Here is a 22,111-nt window from a genome sequence, read left to right on the forward strand (position 1 = left end):
GTAAAACAAAAACAAATCACCCACCTTACAGGGCTGCTGAGAAGATAAAATGAGATACTCATTACTACTCATTGCCATCGAGTGGATTCCAACGCATAGCTCCCCTACAGGACACAGTAGAACTGTCCCATAGGGTTTCCCAGGAGCAGCCAGTGGATTTGAACTGCCAACCTTCCAGTTAGCAGCTGAGCTCTTAACCACTCTGCCACCAGGGCCCCAGATAAAATGCGATATGCCCTGTAAAATGTCTAGCAGAATTGGGGTATAATATTTGGCTGCATCTTTCTCTTCTCCTACCTCTTCTAGGAACCAGCAAGTTTTCATCCAGAGCATTCAAGGACCAGCTGAAATATGATGGTGGGCAGTACCCAGGGCTTAGTGTTGGGATCCTGATCTTCCATTGTTTTTTGGAGGGGGAATAGCATAGGTAACTAAACACTTGCCCTCCCTTTCCCAGCCAAAGCCAGGTTGAAGAGCCAATTCCATGATCCCCACCACTACAATAAGAAGCCCTGGTGGTGCAATGGTTAAAGTGCTCAGCTGCTAACTGAAAGGTCGATGGTTCGAGCCCACCCAGTGGCTCTACAGGAAAAAAGACCTGAAGATCTGCTCCTATAAAGATTATAGCCTAGAAAACCCCGGGGGCAGTTCTACTCTGCACACATGGGGTCACCGTGAATTGAAAATGGACTCGATGGCTGCTAACCAAAAGGTCAGGAGTTCAAATCCACCAGCTGCTCCTTGAAAACTTTATAGGGCAATTCTACTTTGTCCTTTAGTGTCACTATGGGTAGAAATCGACTTGATGGCAACAGGTTTGGTTTGTTTTTTTATTTTTGTTTGGCACCCAAAAACAACAACATCGCTACAATGCTGCTCTTCATCCAAAATGAAATTAGCAAGAAACTCACTCATCCTGCCCATTGTTGTTAGGTGCTGTTGAGTTGGTTCCAACTCATAGTGACCCTATGTACAACAGAATAAAACACTGCCCAGTCCTACACCATACTCGAAATTGTATGCTTGAAACCATTGTTGCAGCCACTGTGTCAGTTCATCTTGTTGAGGGTCTTCCTCTTTTTCGCTGACCCTCTGCCAAGCATGATGTCCTTTTCCAGGGCCTGATCCCTCCTGATAACATGTCCAAAGAATGTGAGACGTAGTCTCACCACTAAGGAACATTCTGGTTGTACTTCTTCCAAGACAGATTTGTTCATTCTTTTGGCAGTTCATGGTATATTCAATATTCTTTGCCAACACCACAATTCAAAGGCTTCAATTCTTCTTTGAACTTCCTTATCCATCATCCAGCTCAGTCTGCCTAGGCCTGGTTTTAAAGGGAAGACAAAGTTATTTCTACAGTCCATCTGACAAAGAGCAAATTAGGACTCTGTTGTCACGGAATGGGAACCTAAGGGATGGGAAAAATCACACAGCGTCGCTCCTGTTTAAAGAGAAGCAAACTGAAACCCAGAGTGCAGATCGGCTGGTTCAAGGTCACACGGTCAGAGGACTCTAGAGCCAGGACAAGGTCTTAGCCCTATGATTTCTAGTCCGCACTCTTACTCTCTGACTTGGAGGTTCATTAGGCCATCCATCTATCTATCTATCCACCCAGCCAGCGAGCCAGCCATCTAGTGTTGGCATTGGACAGTTTCCTGTGGCTGGTACTATGTTGAGCACTGGGGAGCAGGAGGGAACAAGGTTATCATGGTCTCTGCCCTGTATAGCTTTCCATCCAGAGGACAGTCTTGGTTGTCAGTGTTTCCCGAGGGTCTGCCACAGCACCTGGCTCATGGTAGCAGCACAGTAGAGGTATGATGAATGAATAACGGATCTCTCATCTCCAGTAACCCTCCCACCTTTATGACTAATATACCGGGTGGTTTTGAGGACGTTAATGGAGCTAAAGACCCTGTATTTGTATTTATCTTAAACCATCCTCTCCACTCGTCATTCTCACCAGAAGACTTTGTGTAATGTGTGTATACACAGCAACAACATTGGGTGCGAAGTCATGGCCCCGCTCTGAGCTGCTTACCCTTGAGTGACTACCAAGCTACACCTGAGCCTCGGTTTTCTAGTCTTTAAAATGGGGCATTTCACTTGACCTCTGTAGATATAAAAGGACAGAGAGAGCGAACAAGTGAGTGAGCAAGAGAGAGAGAGGTGGATGGGGAAGGGAGAGAATGAGCGAAAGTTCCAGAAAATATGATATAAATAAAGAGGTTGTTGAGATGTTCTTGACTTGCTGAAATGACAACTATGTTGAGGACGCAAAGGAAAATAAAAGTGAAGTGGTGATTAGCTTTCCAGCTCAGCACACCCTTATTCCTATCTTTCATGATGCAACTGGTTGCTATTGCCCCAGATTTGTTCCAACCTTACAACAGATCAAATTTATGGATGTGCGGCATCACGTGTCATCTCCACCAATCCTGACCCATATTTCTCTCTTCTTGGTGCATGTAACAACTACAAAGGAGTGTTGTAACCTTAATTGCTTGCGAAGTGTTTTGAAATCTTTAGATTAAGAAGCTCGACGAAGTCCAAAGTATTAGTGTTCCATGTGCCCGAGGACTTATGCCGAGCCTCGTTCAGGTTCATTGGGATGGGAAGATTCTGCAGTGTATGCTCTGAGTCCTGGTCCAGCAACTTGGGGTTTTAAGGGCCCTATTCCCCAAATGGTCCCCAGATGGTCCTGGACCAATTCCCAGCTTCCTAGTTCCTAAGCTACTCCCAGCACTTTGCCACTTCCCATGTTGCTTCTGATGTATTCTTTCCATCTCTTTAGTTCCTGGGTCATGAGGCAGCTTGAGTTGTGTTTTCTTCAGTGTCATAGGTCTGCTTTCCTAGATGATCTCAGCCCAAGTCCTGGAAAAGGGCAGTTGTATCATCTGTGACTTCTGTACTCCTCTTTATGTAAGCCCAGAGCTGATGAATTAGTCCTTATTCTAATTTGTATGCACAATTACAGTTAAAATTCTGTCGCACAGTGGTTAACCTCATAGGGGGCTGCAGGTAGGGAGCAAAAGGCGCATGGGGGTGGTACTGGGGTGCTGGCAATGCTTTGTTGTCTTGATCTGACTATTCTTCGTGTTTGGTCTGTGAAAATTCACTGAGCTATGCTTTTACAATGGAGCCCTGGTGGTGCAATGTTTAAGAGCTAGGCTGCTAACCAAAAGATCAGCAGTTCAAATCCACCAGCCTCTCCTTGGAAACCCTATGGGGCAGTTCTACTCTGTCCTAGAGTCACTATGCCTTGGAATCTATTCAACTGCAGTACATTTGGTTTGGGTTTTTTAAATACTCTTACAAAGGTCTTGGGTGGTGCAAATAGTTTGTACTCGGTTACTAACCAAAAGGTTGGCAGTTCCAACCCACCAGGTGGGGCGATGGAAGAAAGGCCTGGTGATTACAGCCAAGAAACCCTATGGAGCTCAGTTCTACTCTGTAACACATGGGTCGCCATAAGTCAGAAACAACTCAATGGCAATGGGTTTATACACTTACATGTGCATTTCTCTGCATGTTTGTTACTTAAAAAAATTAAAAAATCCAGCCCACACACTGATTTCTTTCATTTAGAACAAAATTTGATGTAATAGTGGAGCTATAAAAACCCATTGTCATCGAGTTGATTCTAACTCACACTGATTCTACAGGGACAGAACTGCCCCAGAGGGTTTCCAAGGAGCAGCTGGTGGATTGGAACTGCCAACCTTTTGGTTAGCAGCCATAGCTCTCAACCACTGTCACCAGGACTCCAGTGGAGCCATAAACCTAATTAGACCCAAGTCCTTTCTCTTTCTTTTCTTTTGTGATTCAAATGAATCTACCTTTAGTGTTTCCCTCCATTTTTACCTTTATAGGAAAGAAAAGTAAAAGAAAATGCTTTAATTACACTATCTGAATTAGGTCTAACGTGGAGGGAGAGGCGTGTTGCAGGAACAGCCTTCAGGGATATATGTGAGCCTCTGAAATGGTTCACAAAATTCCATTGGGTACACGTGTGTACACTCTTGTGCATGTTCATAACTTTCATCAAATTCTCAAGGCCCCCTGACCTAAAAAAAAGATTAAAAACCAAAGGGATTCTTACAAGTCATATTTACACATGACCCTTTTCAGATGTTTCTCATCTTTAAGTTCAACCCATGGCACTCATCAACCTCATCTCACCACAGTGGCTCCCCCATCATAATGACTTTGCCCACTCGGATGACAAAAGCCAGAGGGTCCATATATTCTGTCCAAGGTGACACATTATGATAATCCTGTTTGCTTTTCTGTCTCCCCCAAGAGACTCCAATCCCCGAGGCCAGGAGCCTTTGTATCCCAAGCAGGAGATTGCAAAAGGCAGAGGCAGATGGAACTCCAGAGAAATCAACCACACCTACTTACGAAACCAGATTTATTAAAATTTCTCTACAGGTCGGATGACCGTCGCCATGTCCATAATATATACACACGTACAGGAAGGACCTAGTGTTTCTAGCTTTCCCGGCAGAAGCCCCTGCCAGCCCAGAGTCCTCAGCCAGATAATGTATCACAGATACAACAGTCAAGCAACCACAAGAGCGTTAGTGCAGCAGAGGCCTTGTCCTCCCCATCCTCGCGTCCACGATTCGGTCAAGGTCATATTGCCAATACTCATTCACATTTCACGTGGTTTTAGACACGCAGGTTACTGAGACAGACACAGACAACAAAACAAGCCTCAGAGCTAACACAACAAAAAATATCGGACACAGGTATAAAAGGTAAAATGTATGTACAAAGTACATGGTACATGAGGTATCCACAGCATTCTCACAATGCATGTTAGTAGTTTGCCGAGGCATAGCCCTTGAAAATGACTGCTTTTTTTTTTTTTTGCCATATCTTGAATACAGTATGTTTCATTTACCCGTTTAACTACCTGATTTCAGCACTGCTCAAGACATTTACTGGTATTTCATCTGTACTTGTTTTTTTAACGTGAGCTGCAGTTACGCCATGAAGCGCTATCTTTTGTAGGTATCGCGTTCCCATCTCTGGAAGCATTCAGACAGAGGATGTATTCCCACCTGGGAAAGAAGCTGAAGGGGTGAGGTGGGGGTGGGGGTGGGGGTGCGAGGTGGTATCCTGCATTGGGAGGTGGCAGAGGAGAGAGGGCAGACCAGGTACTTTTAAAGTCCCTTCCACCTTCGAAGGTTTGGGGCTTAACGGTCTCACTCCAGAAGCAGACCCCACAGATGTATTCATAAGCCACGCCACATCTGAAATATTCACCACCCATCATGCGAAACCACAGGCGTGCACGCAATGCCAGAGGCAGACCATATCCGCGAAGGGTTAAAGGGGAATTCTGGAAGCTGGGTCTGAGGTTCCTTCACAAGACTCCAAAATTCACTTTCTCTGCAGCACAGAGGTGTTTTACATTTGCTCTTGGGAGGGGTTGGGGAGTCTCCTATCTTTCTTCTCTTAGGCAAAACGCCCACCCTGAGATAGTGCTGGCGGGGGCGGGGGGGATGGGGCGGGGGCGGGGAGATTAAGTGCTAACATATTTGAGGGCAAACCACAAAGGTAACACTTTCAAACACTCAAATGATTCAAAAGCCTGCAGCTTCTCTGTCTGAGCTCAGAGTTCTGAAATCGCCAGGAGTTCGGATCTTTTGTGATACTTTTCCGTTGTTAGCTGGTAAGTGCTTTCACAGCTAAACGGGATTGGGGGGGGTCTCAAGGTCAAGGTCAGGGAGAAGGCATTAGTGCGTATGAGGTCTTGGCAGGAGATGGAGGTGAGAGTCCGGGTTTGTGGTCCAGGCAGGCTCCTATGCTCCTGCTATCGTCTGCTCCAAACATGGAGCAGAGTCCTTGGTAAGAGTGAGCGTGAAGAAAGAGTGAGTGTTTCAGCCAAAAAACACACACAACCCTTCCAATCAGGGACACTGGGGTAGCAAAAGTCTAGCCACCAAAGAAGAGTTCAAAGGCAGCAAGTTAATTGGCCCAGATAGTTCATCGTCACCCTGTTAAAATATGGTTATTGCCCAGAATGCCACGGTGCGATTCAGTTCATCACCTTTTAGAACGTTCAAGCTGATTTCACTATTTGTAGGATGTCCATATTCTTTACCACCTACAAAAGATAAGGGACCCCGAATCTGACAAAAGGGGATTTGCGAGGGTTTGTTAAGAAAGGAAACAAGTTTTTCAGGGCAGCCAAAGAGTGTCTGCTGCTCAAATCAATAAAGTCACTCGTCACGACAAACTAGAAGAGACAACACGTTGAACTCAGCAGCTACATTCTTGACGTAGTCACCTATCTGGTTGGCACAACGCCGGAAGATCTGTCCATCTTTAGAAATGGAAATGCCATGTGTGAGAATTATGAGGTTTCTGAGGTTTTGGGATCAGCAGAAGAAGGAACTAATGTCACTGTCCTCCTGGTACTGTGGGACAATCTGGTCTGAAGTTCCTATTTCTGAGTCGACATAGCCAGGTTCCAAGATGGACTCGAACCAGGGATGGAGCAAGATCTCGGGGGCAGCGAGTCTCTCTGAAGGCTCTCGTCTCAGGAGGCTGCGGATGAGGCACCTGGCTTTGGGGGAAATGTGGTCGGGGATACAGAACTGTCCACGTCGGATTTTGGAGAAAAGGGCACTGGGGTCTGAGTCATGGAAGGGATATCGTCCGACCAAAAGGGTGTAGAGCATCACCCCTAGGCTCCAAACATCCGCTGCCTTTCCAGAGTAGGTCCCGGTCGTGTTCAGGATCTCGGGGCTCACATAGGCTGGGCAGCCATGTTTGTCTGATAGAGCGTCATCTTCCCCTTTGATTATATGTGTGTCTTCTAGACTCTCCAGTCTGAGCTGGGTTCTGTGAGAAAGAGAGAGAGGAGCCAAGCCATTACTTCCTGACCAGCTGCTATGAAAAATAGGGCCTTCACAATCACACATACAGGCTAAGGCCCAGGGAATGCCATTACCCCTTGGCCCAGTAAGCAGTGCAGGACCCGGGATTTCACGAACCAATGCAAACTACAATCGCATCTGAAAGTACCTAGAGCAAGCCTGGGATAGAGGGTATGGAGCAAAGCCCCAAACGCTGTTCGTGACACTGGAGCCTGTAAGAGATATCCTAATAGGGCTTACACGATTTGCCAAGTTCACGTTCTAGAACCAGGAGCTTGTCTTGGGGATGCTGACATTGTCTATAAAAGCTCTCAAGGAAGAGCAGTATATCCTACGCCTGAACACTGTACACATTTTGCTTCACAGAACACAGGGCCCAAAGTCCTTGTCATTGCCCACAGGCTGTTAGCACTGCTGCTCACACCCACATCTACACACACAGAGGGAACTTTGTCCACGTGGGCCCGAGTGGGTAACTGTAACTGTCATGGGAAGGTTGCAAGGCACGTGAGCTGCATTTATTGGCCTGTTTAACTACAGAGACTGCCTAGCCTAAATGGAGAGGTGGGTGAATTTTGAGGGAAGCAGCGCCCCCGAACTGCTACCCACGTACATGCACACCCACCCCAGGACAGCACACCAACACGTGAACATATTTAATCTATCTGCACAGGTAACAACCAATGTCTCAAAAACTATCTGTCAAAGGCACTCGTATGAAGCTGCAGGTGCCTTCTTATTCAGATCCAGCCACCCAGCTCTCTTGGAGCCCCCAAAGCTACAAGGGGGTCTTCTAATATCCACTGGCAGCCTGTCTCTCCCTGTATCTCCAAAATAGCTGTTTCAGCAAGGCCCCTGTGAAGTCAAGCACAAACATTTGGTGCTGACTGATGGGTCAATTCCTTTTCCTCTCAAGGTCTGGGTTTTTTTTTTTTTTCTTCCTGCCTTCCTGTTCCCTGGAGTGTAGTATACATGTGCTAACTTCAGTCTGTCCTCAGCATGACCTCCACGTCGTTATGTAAAATACCCATTGGTTCTGTAAACGGAAAATATGACTCAACCCACACCGTCTGGCCCTGATTGGCTGCTGTAGTACTAAAACTCTGCACCTGTGCCTGTTACCCGAATAGCGTCAGCCTGCCATTGCTTAACCCTTGGGTTGCCAAACTCCATGCCCATGATATTCGCCTGTGCAACGCGGATTTCAAAAGCCAGCAAGGAGGTGTGTAAGGCATGTTTCAGAAAACGCATCACCATATCAAAGCAGCATGTGCCGGGAATTGGAAACGTCTTCATTGCAAACAGCTTGCTTTTCTTTGCTAATCAGTGTGTTCCAATACATATTGCAAGGTTAGGTACAAAGTCATGCTCTAGGGCAACGCAACTCTGTACTTTTTCATTCGATCTGGAGTTAAAGGTAAAAAATGCACAGGTGGGATAAGCCCTGTGTAAACAGTCAGAACAAACAAAAAATATCCACCTTTACAATTTTACAATGCTATTGCTCCCAATCTTTCCACCAGGAACGTGGTCCGTCTCTTAAAACCAGGTACAGTCTGTATGTGTGGCTTCCTGAATTCTCTTAAGAGTCTGAAACCTCAACTCTAAGGCTTAATGTCTCATTCCTCTCTTCTCACGCTCTTCTATCCTTTTTGATGTAAGCCATGATCTATATTTAGCAATCGATCCCAGCCAATTTCCATTTATTATTCACCGTGGCTATTTTCTGAAGATGTAGTCACATAAGAGGTCTAAAAAGCCACCACAGGATGTGAAGAAGGCAATAGGGACCAAGCCTGAGACAGAACAGGAATGCAGAGTGTGAGAGGCGGGTGGGATTCTGCAAATACAGTAGGTTAACTAGCTCTGTGATGCCTTCTTGGGACCAAAAACAAGCAAAAAACACTCAGCATAAGCAAAGATTTGAAAGCTTCCTCTAGGAGTCAACATGGTGAAGGACAGGTTGCCATTCGTACCCCAGAAGAACTGGCTTTTCTGATGACACTGGGGAATGAACCTGGTCCCGGGGGTGGAGGTGGGGAGGGCAACCTGTCATCACATGGCATCCTCCAGAAGCACCAAGGTGTCCCCAGGCCACGTTCAAGAGAATACAGGGTAAACCAATCTTGGCCATGATTCCTTGTGAGCAGGACTTCTAAATTCTAAATCTGGGACAACTCAGCCCTTGGTTTTGTTTCAAACCAAAACACTGCCCCTAACTGGCTCAACCTGCCTTGTGGCTCCAAAATGCCCGCTCACCTCTCCTCCGTGGAGAAGACGAATTTCCTAAGTTTCAGGTCCCCCAGCACAATGGCCGACTGGTGGCAGTGGGCAACGGCAGAGACGATCTGCTTGAAGAGCCGAGCAGCCTCCTCTTCCCGCAGCCTCTTCCGGCTTCGCACGTAGGAGTGCATGTCCCCAAAGTCCTTCTCAAAGAAGACATAGGCCTTGGTGTCCCCAAGGATCACTTCCACGATGCCAGTGATGTTCCTGTGTGATGGCAGCTGGATATAAGGCCTGATTTTGTCCTGGTAGTGTTTAATGGGAAACACCTGCAGAGAGAGGGTGGTCCATTTAGGAGGCAGGAAAAGAAGAAGCTGTCACCCAAATCCAGGACTGGGCTGAGGTTCCCAGTTTTGGGGCTTTGGTTGACTACAGAAGGATGCCATTCATGTACCCCTTTTCTCTGCCACCCCACCCTATGCAGCCCCAGCTGCCCCTACCACCACCCCCAGTTGCTGTCAAGTCAATCCCAACTCATGGCAACCCTGACTCATGACAACTCCACATGTGTCAGAGGAGCAATGTGCTCCATAGAATTTTCGATGGCTTATTTTTCTTAAGTAGAGTGCCAGGCCTTTCTCCTGACGTACCTAAGTGGACTTGAACCTCCGACCTTTTGATCAGCAACCAAGCATGTTAACTGTACCACACAGGGACTCCCAGTTGCCCCTAACATCATTAAAACTGGTAACACCTAGGACTCTGGGATAGCAAACATCTTAAGAGTCACCCCCTTCATAGGGATGGTTTGATTGAACTGTCTATATCTACATGTTTCTCTTCCACCAGCTCCTGAGAGCAAGCCCCAAAGCCCCCACACTCTGTGGCCCTTCCTTGTTTGCAGGCAAGGCTGCAAAGTGGCTGATAGAAGGCACCTCCTGGGGTCCCCAGAAACAGAAATCAGCCTCTGGAAATGCATGTCCTCCTGCAGACCCAAAGTGCTCACAAAAAGGGCACACATGGTGACTGACGCTGCAGCCTCCTCAGGGAGGCAGGGGCCAGAGAACAGGCAGCTCTGTCATCAGTCAGGAGGAAGGGATGAGCTGGAGCAAGAGGGAGCCTGTGACACCAAGGTCAGCAGTCTGACTCAGGTATAAGCCTCCCTGAGTTAGAGTCTCACAGCAGGGGCATGGGATCCTGTGAACATTTCTTTTTTTTCCTTTGTTTATTCCCCACCCAACCCCCACCCCACAGGAAATGGGTAGTATCTCCTCTAAGAAGCTGGCTGGACTCTTTAAGGCCCTTTTGTTTGGTTCGGTTACTCATATCCTAGACTCTACTGGAAACGGTGACACACGGGTTGTCACCATCTGGATTCAGCTATTATCTGCTCAGAGGAACTGGAAGGAGTTGCACAATGGCTAGACCCACCCCACCTCTGAGGGCTGGCTGCTCTGGCACCAGCCAGAAAAATCCCTCCGACGCCCCCTCCTCTCGCCCCACCCCAGACCCAAACACACACATACTTTTCCCAAAACAGCTCTGAGCCTCAGCTACACAGAAAATAAGACTTTTTTCCCTTTTAAACTGGACTTGACCGTGCATTTGAAATTTCATTCCCCTCGGACAGTAGGTGGCAGCAGCAAGCCCAGGGACTGGGAGAGTCAGGTGAATTGCAGAAAACCCGGAGCGACTTTAACTTGGGGTGACCCCCTCTTTCGGGTGAAGGCTCTCAGGACTGCTTGGGGGGTGGGGAGTGCCAGGATCGCAAAGGGTGGGCGGCAGAAATGCCCTGCGTCCATGAGCTCTGGTGGAGGAAGCGCGGACCCTGTCCCTAAGAGTGGTATCTCGCGGACCCTGTCTCTAAGAGTTGTATCTCCTGCTGCGGGATGGGGATCCCTAATGTTCAAATGCAGATCGCTGGCCGGGATATAAATAAGTGAATAAAAGTGAGGGTTCCTCGCCGGTGTAGCGTTTCCAACAGTCCTACTCTGGGAAGGTCCCTCCCCGCCCCCTCGCCCCCCGCCCCAGCTAGAAGGTCCCGGGAGTGCGGGGACGGTCTTGGCGGCGTTCTCGTCCCAGCGCGGGTCAAGCCAGAATCCCCCAGACGGGAGCCCAACACAGTCTTTCCACCCTTTACCACCCGCAGCTGAGCCCGGGCGCCTAGAAATCCCGGCCCGGGAGTTGCCAGCTGCTTCAAGCTCCGAGGAGGCACCCAAGGCAGGCCTCTTTCCAGGACAAGGAGGCGGGGGGGGGGGGGAGCAGGAGAATGAGGGAAGGGGAATGGCATGGCCCTGGAATTCATTTCAATTCCACAACTTATATGGAACGCCACGCGCTGAGCTGGGCGCCAAGGAAAGGAATATAGCGATAAAACAATTGAGGGCTGCACTTTTCGCCGCCGAGCCCCCCTTATACCACGACCCCTCTTTCTCCCAAAAGGATGACCCAGTCACATACCGCCTTACCGCACTTGACCCACTTATTCGCCCTGCCCCAAGCCTTGGTAGTACCTGCGGCGTCCCAAGCCCCTCTGCCCGCCTCCACGCCCCCCAGCCCCCCGCTGGATCCTGGTCCCCAGGCGCCTACCTTGCAGCGCAGCTCTCGGCCGGTGTGGATACACAGCGCCCGCGACACATGCTCGCGCTCGGCCAGGGGCAGCAGCAGGTAGTCAGCGATGCGGCTGGGCCCCGGCGCGCTCCCAGAGCTGCCGCCGGCGCCCGGCACGGCAGGCGGGGGCTGCGGGCTGCAGGGCGAGCCGGGAGGGCTGAGGTAGTCGGGGGGATTCGAGCACTCGGAGAGGCGCGGGCACTTGGCCGCCACGGCTGCCGCGTCGTCTGCATCCAGCAGGCGCTTGGCCGGGGTGCCCCGGGCGCCCGGGAGAAGTAGGACCGGGCTGCGGGACTGCGCGGCGCCGCTCATGGCCGAGCGCACGGGGCCGGCCCGCATCCCGTCCCGGGCCGAGGCGGCGCCGGCTTTGTGCGTCCGGCGACCCGCGCGGGAAGGCGCTGCGGGCTCGGCGCCGCGACTTCTTCCAGCTCGCGGGACAGAGTATACAGCCCGGGCTTGGCTCTGCCCTCACGGGGATTAGAGCAGAAGTCCCTCCCTGGAGCTCGCGGTGCACGCGGAGACCACGCTGGCCGCGCGTCCAGGGGGTGAAGGCCGGTTCGGTTCCCCGGATCCCCACGGGCACCGGCTCCGGGCGCCTGGCCGGGGACGGCCGCCGTTATTATTGCCGCGGCTGCGAACAGTCCGGGAGACAGAGGCGGTGGCTGGCGTTCCCTGGGTCCCGAGCCGCGAGGTACAGGATTCCGCGGGATCCGATAAGCCTCGGATCCAATGTACTTCCCAAAGCAAAAAGTCTCGGAGCCAAGCTGGAGCAACTTTTCCGCGGGGCTCCGGATCCTGTGCGCTCCTGGGCTCCTGGCGTGTGAGCTAGCGAGACGCGCTCGGAGAGAGTGACTGAGTGTGAGTGAGTGTGTCGCCGCACCGATCCCGGCCAGTGCACGCCTCCTTCTTTTCCTCCACCTCCTCCGCCTCCCGGTGACTCACGCTGTATACACACACACTCACAGACCGGGCTGTGTAAACAGTTGGGAAGCCGGGTTGTGCAATGAGGTGGCAGCGACGACTCCGACCCTGCCGCCCGGCTAGCAATCACCGGAGCGGAGGGGGGAGCATAGGAGGTGGAGCTGGGCCGGCGCGGGGGATGGGGGGAGCCCGGGACAGGGGATGCTCTGGGCAGCGTGCTCGGGCGCAGGTGGTGCGTCCGGCCCGGCTTGGGCGCGCGCACACGCCCCCGGGGCTGGGCTGGGCTGGCCTGGAGGCGGCGCGCGCACTCGGCAGGGGGCCGGCTCCGCACTAGAAGCCGGAGGAGGGGGCCAAGGAAACGTCCCTGTGACGTCAGGGTCCCGGGAAGTGGGCGGGAGGGGCGGGGCGCAGGGGGTGAGGCGGCCGCGGATTGGTGCGCGCGCCCCATTCACACCGAGCACAATGGGCTGCGGAGCAAGGCGGGCGCGCGAGTCCCCGAGCCCGGCGGAAGGGCGCGCGCACCACGGTTCTCTGCACCCGCGGCTGTTGCAGCCCAGTGGTTACGCCTTTAGCCCCGGGGATACCCCCACCGCCCAGCGCCTCGGGAGCTCCGCTTGGAGCCGTAGGCGCCGCCGACGCCCGGCTGCAGCCCGAGGAAGGGGCGGGCTGGGGAAGGTGTTAAATTCCAGAATCAGTCATTCACCCCCACGCGGTAGTTCCGGGGAAGACCTGTGCGTGGTAGTAGATGTGGCTTTTTTTTTTTCCCCCTTTTCCTGCCCCCTCCCATCTCTAATCCCCAGCGTCTGTTCGCTTCCACAAATAGAACCTTCTGTTGGATGAAATAAAAGCAAACACAGGGCCTTCTGCGCTGCCTCCACCTCCACGCCCCTCCCGCTCCTGCCGCCCGCCGGGATTGCACGGAAATAGCTTCTCCCGGCTCCCGGGCCGCCCCTTCGCGGTGACTCGCTGAAAGAGCTTCCTGAGCCAGGGCCGGTGGGAAACAAAGGATGTGGGGAGCTGGCGGAAGGGGCCCACGTGGCCGCTGCCGGATCCCTGCCCCTTCCTCGGCCTCCCCACGCGCCACAGGGTCTGGGGCCCCCGTACCAGCCCCGGCCCTGGGGTGGGTGGGTACGGAGTAGGAATCATTCTGACCACCGCCGCGATGTTGTCTGCACGGGGGCAACCCTGCCAGGCCGTGTGGGTGCATCCGTGCAAAGTGATTTCATCGTGCACCAGATATGTGCCAGAGCCTGCACAAAAGTCCAGGAAAAAAGCTTGGAATTTGTCGTTTTTCTTTAAGAGAACCAGGTCAGTTTGCAGTCCCTGGACGCTCAGCATAGATAACTATTATCATAGAGCCCTTGCACTTCTGCTGCTAACTACTTAATTTTCTAAAACCAGGTCAAGCACCAAGGATAAATTCCTTTCTATATTAATCCTCCCTTCATTCAGCAATCACTAATTAAGCTGGACACTGGAGATTAGAAGATGAAAATCCAAGTAATAATATTTAATGTCAGTTGAGGCCTACTACGTGCCAGGCTCTGCTCCAAACACTTTTACATGTATTACTTCATTCTTAACAACAACCCTTAGGCTCATAGCGACCCAGTGTGACAGAGTAGAGCTGCCCCATAGGGTTTCCTAGGCTGTAATCTTTACGGAAACAGATGGCCAGCTCTTTTCTCCCATGGAGGCCCTGCGACCTTTGGGTTAGCAGACACTGAAGCTTAGAAAGATTAAGTAACCTGGACTGGACAAATAGCTAGTAAGTTTTGTTGTTAGCTGCCCACTAGTTTAAAAGGAGCCCTGGTGGTGCAGTGGTTAAGCACTCCACTACTAACCGAAACGTTGGCGGTTGGAACCTACTAGCCACTCCACTGGGGAAAAGATATGGCAGTCCACTTCGGTAAAGATTTCAGCCTTGGAAACCCTGTGTGGCAGTTGGGAATGGACTTGCTGGCAACAGGGTTTGGGGTGGTTTTTTTTTTTTTTTTTGATCACATGATTCCCTTAGGTGCTCTTTTGGTACCTTTACAGCAGAACTTGGTAAGACCCTTACCAGTTACCTTGGAGACTATGGCTATTGATGGCCACCCCATGCGTGTCAGAGTGAAACTGTACCACACGGTTTTCAATGCCTGATTTTTCAGAAAAAAGATTTGCCAGGCCTTTCTTCCAAGGCACCTCCGGGTGGACTCCAACCACCAACTTTTCAGTTAGCAGCCCAGCACATTAACTGTTTGCATCCGGTAGGACTGTAGGATCTTTGAAAGCCAAAATCAAGTCTGTGCGTGTACACGCGTGTGCATTTGTGCGTAAGTGTATCTTACAGAGCCCAGCACAATGCCAAGCTGGCACTGGATGCTCAATACATGGTGAACTGGGGAGAAAGACTGATTTGCGTCTGCCTTTTCAGGAACTCATATATTGTGTAATGTGGGGAAACTTGTAGTGATTTTTCTGGACAAGGTGGGGCTACCGATGAGCATGGGCTTAATTCATTTTCCCCACGTGCCAGGTAGGTGCATGGCAGCAAGATTAGGAAGGCTGTAAGCATTTTACACATTCTAAACTCAGGGAACTTTCTCATAGCTTCCAGGGTTCACAGGTTTCCATTTCTCTGCTTCAAAGAACACAAGGTTTTGCAGCCACACATAATGAGTACTGTGCGCCAAGTACATTTTGTTCCTTGACCCTAAATTCTAAACAAATGACCAAAAAAAAGAAAGAAAAAAAAAAAGGGAAACATATCTAGCCAAGACAATATGGGTATTTAAGATGATTTTGAAAGTTAGGAAAGAAACATTTGTTGATTTCCCGCCATCTGCTAAACCAGAACCAAGCCTGTTGCTGTAGAGCCGACTCTGACGCCCAGCAGCCCCTGTGCGTTCCTGTGGGCCACAGAGTTTTCAGTGGCTGTTCTTTCGGCAGAGGCTCACCAGGCCTCCGAGGTACCTCTGGGTGGACTCGACTGGCAAATCTTTCAGTTAGCAGCGAGCGCACTAAGCATTTATGTCACTCACGGACTCCTACCATAAGCTAAACCAAAAACAAAACAAAACAAAACAAACCCATTGCCATGGAGTCGGTTCCCACTCATAGCGACCCTATAGGACAGAGTAGAACTGCCCCGTAGTGTTTGAAGGAGCTGCTGGTGATTCAAACTGCCAACCTTTTGGTTCGTAGCTGAGCTCTTAACCACTGTGCTGCCAGGGCTCAGTACCATATGCTAGACCCTTTCATATTCTCTTGTTTAATGTTCAATAAAATTTCACAAAATAGTTATTATTGCCACCATTTGTACAGATGCCCAAACTGGCTCAGAGAAGTTGATTAGCTTGTCTAAGTTCACACAGCTAGAACGTGGCAGTTAGAATGGGAACCCTGGTCGGGCTGGCTCCAAACTTCGCTCTTCCTACTTTATGCACTATCCTAATCTCCCAGTAAGGAGCCGTGATGGCACGATGGCTAAGAGCTTGGCTGCTAACCGAAAGGTTGGTGGTTCAAACCCACCAGCTGCTCCACAAGAGGAAAGAGCTGGTGATCTGCTCCCATAAAGATTACAGACGGGGAAACCCTATAAGGCAGTTCTACTCTGTCATATAGGGCCACTATGAGTCAAAATCAACTCAATGGCACATAACAACAGGTCTTCCAATAAAGAGAAATTCTATCCAAAAAATAAGTCTTTTAAGAGCACAGGAAGCCTTAGATTCCCAGAGGTCTTCCCCTAACATTTGTGGAGACGTGACTCCTCTTCTCTTCCCCGTCCTCCCCATGAAGGGCCTCCAGGGCATAGCCTTGGACATCCCAGCTAACATATCCCAACTCCATCCACACCCCCGACAGTCACTGTACCTGGGCCCTTCCTTGACCACCCACAGGCCTAGAAGTGCACATAGCAGTGACAGCAGGTCACCTTGGAAAGATGGACCCGGGAAAGAGACCCCCTGAGCTCAGGAAACAGGTTCCAGGCCTTTGGGATAGGGAATTCTGGGGTCCTGGGTACCTAGGATTTGTTCTAGAAGGGCAGGTGCAGTCTAGGAAGGCAAGCCTTCTTCCCCCTGCATACTCCCCACTCCAAGGGGGTAGATGTGGCCAGAAGGAGGGCCAGGGTAAGGCCCTGAATGGCCCAGGTCTAAGGGAGCTACTGAACTCCCATGAAAAATTCCTGGGCACATTATCTAGACCCTCTGTCCCACCTCCTTACATGCCCACTGCTCCTCTTGACCTGATCTGTAATCAGCACAGTCCATGCCCTTCAAGGAAGGAGCCACAGAGGGGCAGGCAGAATTAACAGAAAGGTAGACACGCAATTAGAATCCAATGCCTAGAAAAGGGAGAGGATAACGCGGCAGGGGGAGGAAGGAAGGATCAGGGAAGACATCACAGAGGAGGTGGCCTTGGCAGGGCCGTGGATGATCTATTACCTGTCTTCATTGGTGGCCCATCCTGTGCTTGCACGCACTTGCTGGGGTGGCCGAACTGGAAGCTTCTCAGGGATGAATCTGGGGTGCCCTGGGTCCAGTGACAAGCACAGCTCCATACCTGCCTTGGGTCAAATGGCGAGACACTCCTCACCTTCTTCTAAGTCACCTGCTGCAGCTTTCATTCTGTGAGTTCTCCCTGTCCATTGGCATCTGGTTCGCTGTTGCCTTAATTCCTCTTCTAGCACCTGGACAAAGACCAGCCCTCTCCCCTGCTTGGGTTGGAACTCTCCTCACTCCCACTGGCTAGGTCTCTAACCACTGGGTACCTGGCCAGTCACCTGCTTTCTCCACATCCGCTGTAGGCTGGGAGGGGGCTGGAGGATGGAAGGCAGCATGGGGTGCCTCATACGGGTGAAAATCATTTTGTCAACTGTGATGCTTTGTATGCATGTGAGGCACTAGTTTTATTGCCAGTGGAAAGGGCACAGGCCTTTGAGACAAAAGACCTGAGTTCAAGTCCTGGCCCTGCCATTAGCTCACCGTGTGAATTAGGCAGCTCACTTCTCCTCCATGGACCTCATTTTTCTTTCTTTCAACCTTTCTTTTGTTCATTCATTCATTCGTTTGTTCTTTCTCTTCCTTCCTTTTTATCCTTCCATTCTTTCTTCCTTTCCTTCCTTCCTTCTTTCTTTTTTTCATTCTTTCTGAATGAAGGGGCTAAATTGGTGGTTTTCAAACTGGGTTCCTTTGAACCTAGGGCTTCACAGTGGCACCTCAGAGAATGAGCAAGAGGCCGAGGTGGGATTTTTGGCTGTTTCCCCAGTACTACCTCAGTTTTCTTCAGAGGTCTCCATATCTCTCTGTCCTACATCATGTTTCTACCAAAACATCTTGTTTGAGAAAAGGCTTCCACTGACTTAGAGGAAAAAAAAAATTTGAAAATCACTGGCCTTGACAATTTCTGAGGTCCCATTGATTTCTGAAACTGATTCTTGCGTTTAATGTCAGGAGCCTCACACCAGGAGCTCACAGGCCAAATCCAGTCTGCAGCCATGTTTGGTCTGGCCAGCAAAGTGTTTTAGCAATTCCTTGGGGAGGGAGGCATCACCACAGTCCCCACCACTCCCTATTGTCTGACATTTCTGTTAGCAGCCTCCTTTCATTTATGTCAGCAGCCTGACCCCAGAAACCTTGGAGTTTGCTTCTCAGGAGGTGCTCCCCTGAGATTCTCTCTTCTCATGAGACCCTATGGATGTCAGAAAAAAGAGGGGACCAGAGTCTGGAAATGGCTGTGCCCCAACCCAAAGGGAGAACAGGTGGGGAGCAGGGTGGCTTAGGTACAAGGGCTGCCCCTTCTTTCATCCTGTCTGCCCAGCACAGAAGACCACTGTGGCAATTTTTAAAACATAGCTGTAAATTTTTTGATGCTTTTCCCATTGAGCAGCTGAGTCTGGACAGGCTCATGACTGCTTTAACCAGTTGGGTACAATTAGAGTGATGCTGTGAGACTTCCAAGGCTGGGCCCTAAAAGACCAAGCGTCTTCTTCCTTGCTCATTGGAATATTCACAACTGGAGCTCTGAACAACCAGGTGAGATTTTTGACTGCCCTGTGTATCTTGAGTGCCTTCCAGCCTAGGAGGTTCATCTCCCAGCACTATATCGAATAATACTCTGGTATGATCCATGGGGTTTTCGCTGACTAATTTTTGGAAGTAGATCACCAGGCCTTTCTTCCTAGTCTATCTTAGTCTGAAAATTCCACTGAAACCTGTCCGCTGTGGGTGACCTTGTCGGTATTTGAGATACTGGCAGCTTAGCTTCCAGCATCATAGCGACACACAGGCCACCACAATATGACAAACTGACAGATGAGTGGTGGAATTCGATTTGAGTGCTGTCGTTATACAAGAAAAGAGACACAGAGAGGTATCTGGAAAGACAGCCATGTGAAGACACATCTACCATCTACAAACCAAGGAATGCCGGGGCTACCAGAAGCTGGGAGAGACAAAAAAGAAGGAAAGGATCTTCCCTAGAGCCTTTGGCAAGAACATGGCTGTCAACACCCTGAATTCAGATTCCTAGTCTCCAGAACTGGGAGGTGATAAACTTCTTTCTTATAAGCAATCCGGTTTGGCGTTTTGTGACGACAGCCCTAAGAAACTAATACAGATCCTAACTAACAAAGGAACCCTGGTGGCGTAGTGGCTAAGAGCTATGGCTGCAAACCAAAAGGTTGGCAGTTCAAATCCACCAGCTGCTCCTTGGAAACCCTATGGGGCAGTTCTACTCTGTCTTATAGGGTCACTATGAGTTGGAATTAGCAAAGGGCACCCCTTATTTAGATGGACGTGACCTCACACCAGGGTGAGGGCTTGGCCAGCAGATTGCAGGTCAGGCTTCCACCTGCATAACCATGTGCTCAGGGCCCACCTGATCAGAAGCACTGTCCTCTGCCCAGACCAGTGTGACCTGAGCTGACAGGAAAGAAGGCGATTTCTAAGCACACATGTTATTGCCCCATAAGCCCTTTCAACATCTCCCAGGATTTAGGGAGGCCCCTATGCCCAGAGCTTACTAGTTCTGCGTGGCAGTGAATCACTGTGACCCAGAAAGCTGTCATCAAAAACATACATGTATGCACATATATCCTACAGGCTGCTTTTTCCCTTTTCTTATTAAAAACCAGTTTCCATCCCACCATGATCTGATCTGAGGCCTGCATCAGTACCTCATCTTGCCTCTTCAAACATGGCCTTCCCCTCGCTCAGCCTGCTGATGCCTGTGGCAGCGTGCCAAGCATGTCTCTCTTCGTTAGCTAAGGACGTAGGACTGTTTGCTTCTTGGGGCTTCCCTTAAAAGGCCAGGCCTGTGGCTTTTCTGCAATCTTCCCGAGGAGGCTGGAGACCATGAACCAAAGGGTGAAGTAGGCCAGAGACAAGTTATATGTGGTCACGAACTGTGTGCCGTCTCCCTGGACCTCTTCATGGGCACTGCAGGGAGGGCAGGAAGGCCCCCGTGGGCCGTCAGCTCTCCCAGGCGGCCCTGGCCTGCTCCGGCTTGCCTGGATGTCTTCTCTCCTCTGGTCTGGGTAATCGGCAGCTATTAACCCAGAAGGAGCAGCTTCAAGGGGTTTGCACAGATGCTGTAATTCACTGTAGGCAAACCTGGTAGACAAAAATCTGGCTTCCCATGAAAGACTGCAGAGGGGTAGTTGTCCTGGTGGTACAGTGGTTAAAACAGTCGGCTGTGAACCAAAAGGTCAGTGGTTTGAACCCAACGGCTGCTTCATGGGAGAAAGATGTGGCGGTCTGTGTCCAAAAAGATTACTGCCTTGGAAACCCTATGGAGCAATTCTACAGTGACCAGTAGGGTCACTCTGAGTAGGAATCTACTCGACAGCAATGGGTTCAGTTGTCCACAAGTGGAGTCCCTGGATGGCACAAATGGTTAAGTGCTTGACAAACTCACTCAGAGATGCCTCGGGAGAAAGGCCTGGCAATCTACCAAAAAATCACAGCCTTGAAAGCCCAATGGAGTGCAGCTCTACTCTGCAGCACGTGGGGCTGCCATGAGTCCGAATCAACTCTACAGCACCTGGTTAAGTAGTCCACATAGCCTGTGGGTTCAGGCACACTCTTGTCCTAGGGGTGTCTGATCCTAGATTGTTTGCCTTTTCTGGGAAGGAGCCCACCGATGCTGCACAAAGACTCAGTGCCAGCCACTCTGCTCAGTACTGTGCATGCCATTACGTCATTTACCCTCACAACTGCCCTGTAAGTGGATATTCCAGCTGAGGAAAAGGAGGCTCGGAGAGGCTAAGTAACTTGCCTAAGGTCACACAGCTAGAAAGCTGGGAGCCAGGTCAAACTCATGGTTGGCCCACCTCAAGACACCTGTGCTTCCCACTTTCCTTCTCTCCACTTCTTTCCCCAGGCTCTCTTCCTCCTTGTTCCACTCCCTCTGTATAAGAAACTATAGAGTCCAGTGAGTACTGCACAGTTTTAAAAAAGCATCTATATGAGACCAAATGGTCAACAGTTACTCTAAAGCCAAGATGAAAGGGTATGGGTACAAGGAAACCAGATTACTGAAACAAAACATCCATAATGGAATGAATAAGAATGTCAACACATTGTGGAAAATGTAACCAATATCCCTGAACAATTTGCATAGCAATTGTTCAATGGGAACTTGGTTTGCTGTGTAAACTTTCACTAAAAACACAGTAAAATATTACCTAAAAAAGAAAGAAAGAAACTACAGAGTAAGTACCTCTGCTTAACTCTGGGGTGGAATTGAGATGGCTTTGCCTGGAGGACACAGTGATTAACTGCAAACCAAAGGGTCGGCAGTTGGAATCCACCAGCTGCTCCTTGGAAACCCTATGGGGCCATTCTACTCTGTCTATAGGGTCGCTGTGAGTCAGAATTGACCTAATAGCAACAGGTTTGGGGTTTTTGGTTTTCCATCTGTGGGCTTGAAGGGGGCTTACCTAGCTCCCATAAAATAGAATTCAATTTATTCGATTTATCAAAGCTTGTTATTTTTTGTTTTTTTTTATTGTGCTAAGTATGAATGTTACAAAACATTTGCCATCTCGACAATCTTCACACGTATGGTTCAGTGACATTCATTATCAAAGTTTGTTTGAAGACTGTTTGGGACCATTCCTGGGCTGGGATGAACCTGGACTAGGACTCTGGGAAGGATCCTTGAGCTTGGCCAGAGTCACTCATCATTCGGCCCACATTTACTTACTGAGTCCCTTCTATGTGCCAGGCATCATGCGAGACACGGGAGATAGAGAAAGAAGTCAGAAGTGGGAAGCTGCCCTGACCTCAGTGAGCACAGTGTGATGGGGGAGGAAAGGCATTGGCACAGAGACTGTAGCGTGAGAAGAGTGAGACAGATAGGAGAATAGAGACCCACGGGAAGGAGAGGCCAGCTCTGTGTCCTCACATGGACCTGGTTCCACAACCTGAAGTCATCCTCATCACAGTGGACTTGTGTCAGAGGCAGATTCCCGG

The 22,111-nt window shown here is 50.2% G+C and overlaps 1 protein-coding gene across 1 annotated transcript; it reads right to left on the reverse strand.

Moving 5' to 3' along the window:
* Nucleotides 1–4,284: 4,284 nt before the first annotated feature.
* TRIB1 (tribbles pseudokinase 1) lies at nucleotides 4,285–12,878 on the reverse strand. Its single transcript, XM_049854348.1, has 3 exons — nucleotides 11,706–12,878; nucleotides 9,153–9,445; nucleotides 4,285–6,858 (listed from the first exon to the last, which is right to left on the reverse strand). The coding sequence occupies exons 1-3, from the start codon at nucleotides 12,063–12,065 to the stop codon at nucleotides 6,393–6,395; spliced, it is 1,119 nt and encodes a 372-aa protein (XP_049710305.1). The 5' UTR covers nucleotides 12,066–12,878; the 3' UTR covers nucleotides 4,285–6,392.
* Nucleotides 12,879–22,111: the final 9,233 nt, after the last annotated feature.

Source organism: Elephas maximus, chromosome 15 (assembly GCF_024166365.1).
Source record: "Elephas maximus indicus isolate mEleMax1 chromosome 15, mEleMax1 primary haplotype, whole genome shotgun sequence".
Lineage (NCBI taxonomy): Eukaryota > Metazoa > Chordata > Mammalia > Proboscidea > Elephantidae > Elephas > Elephas maximus.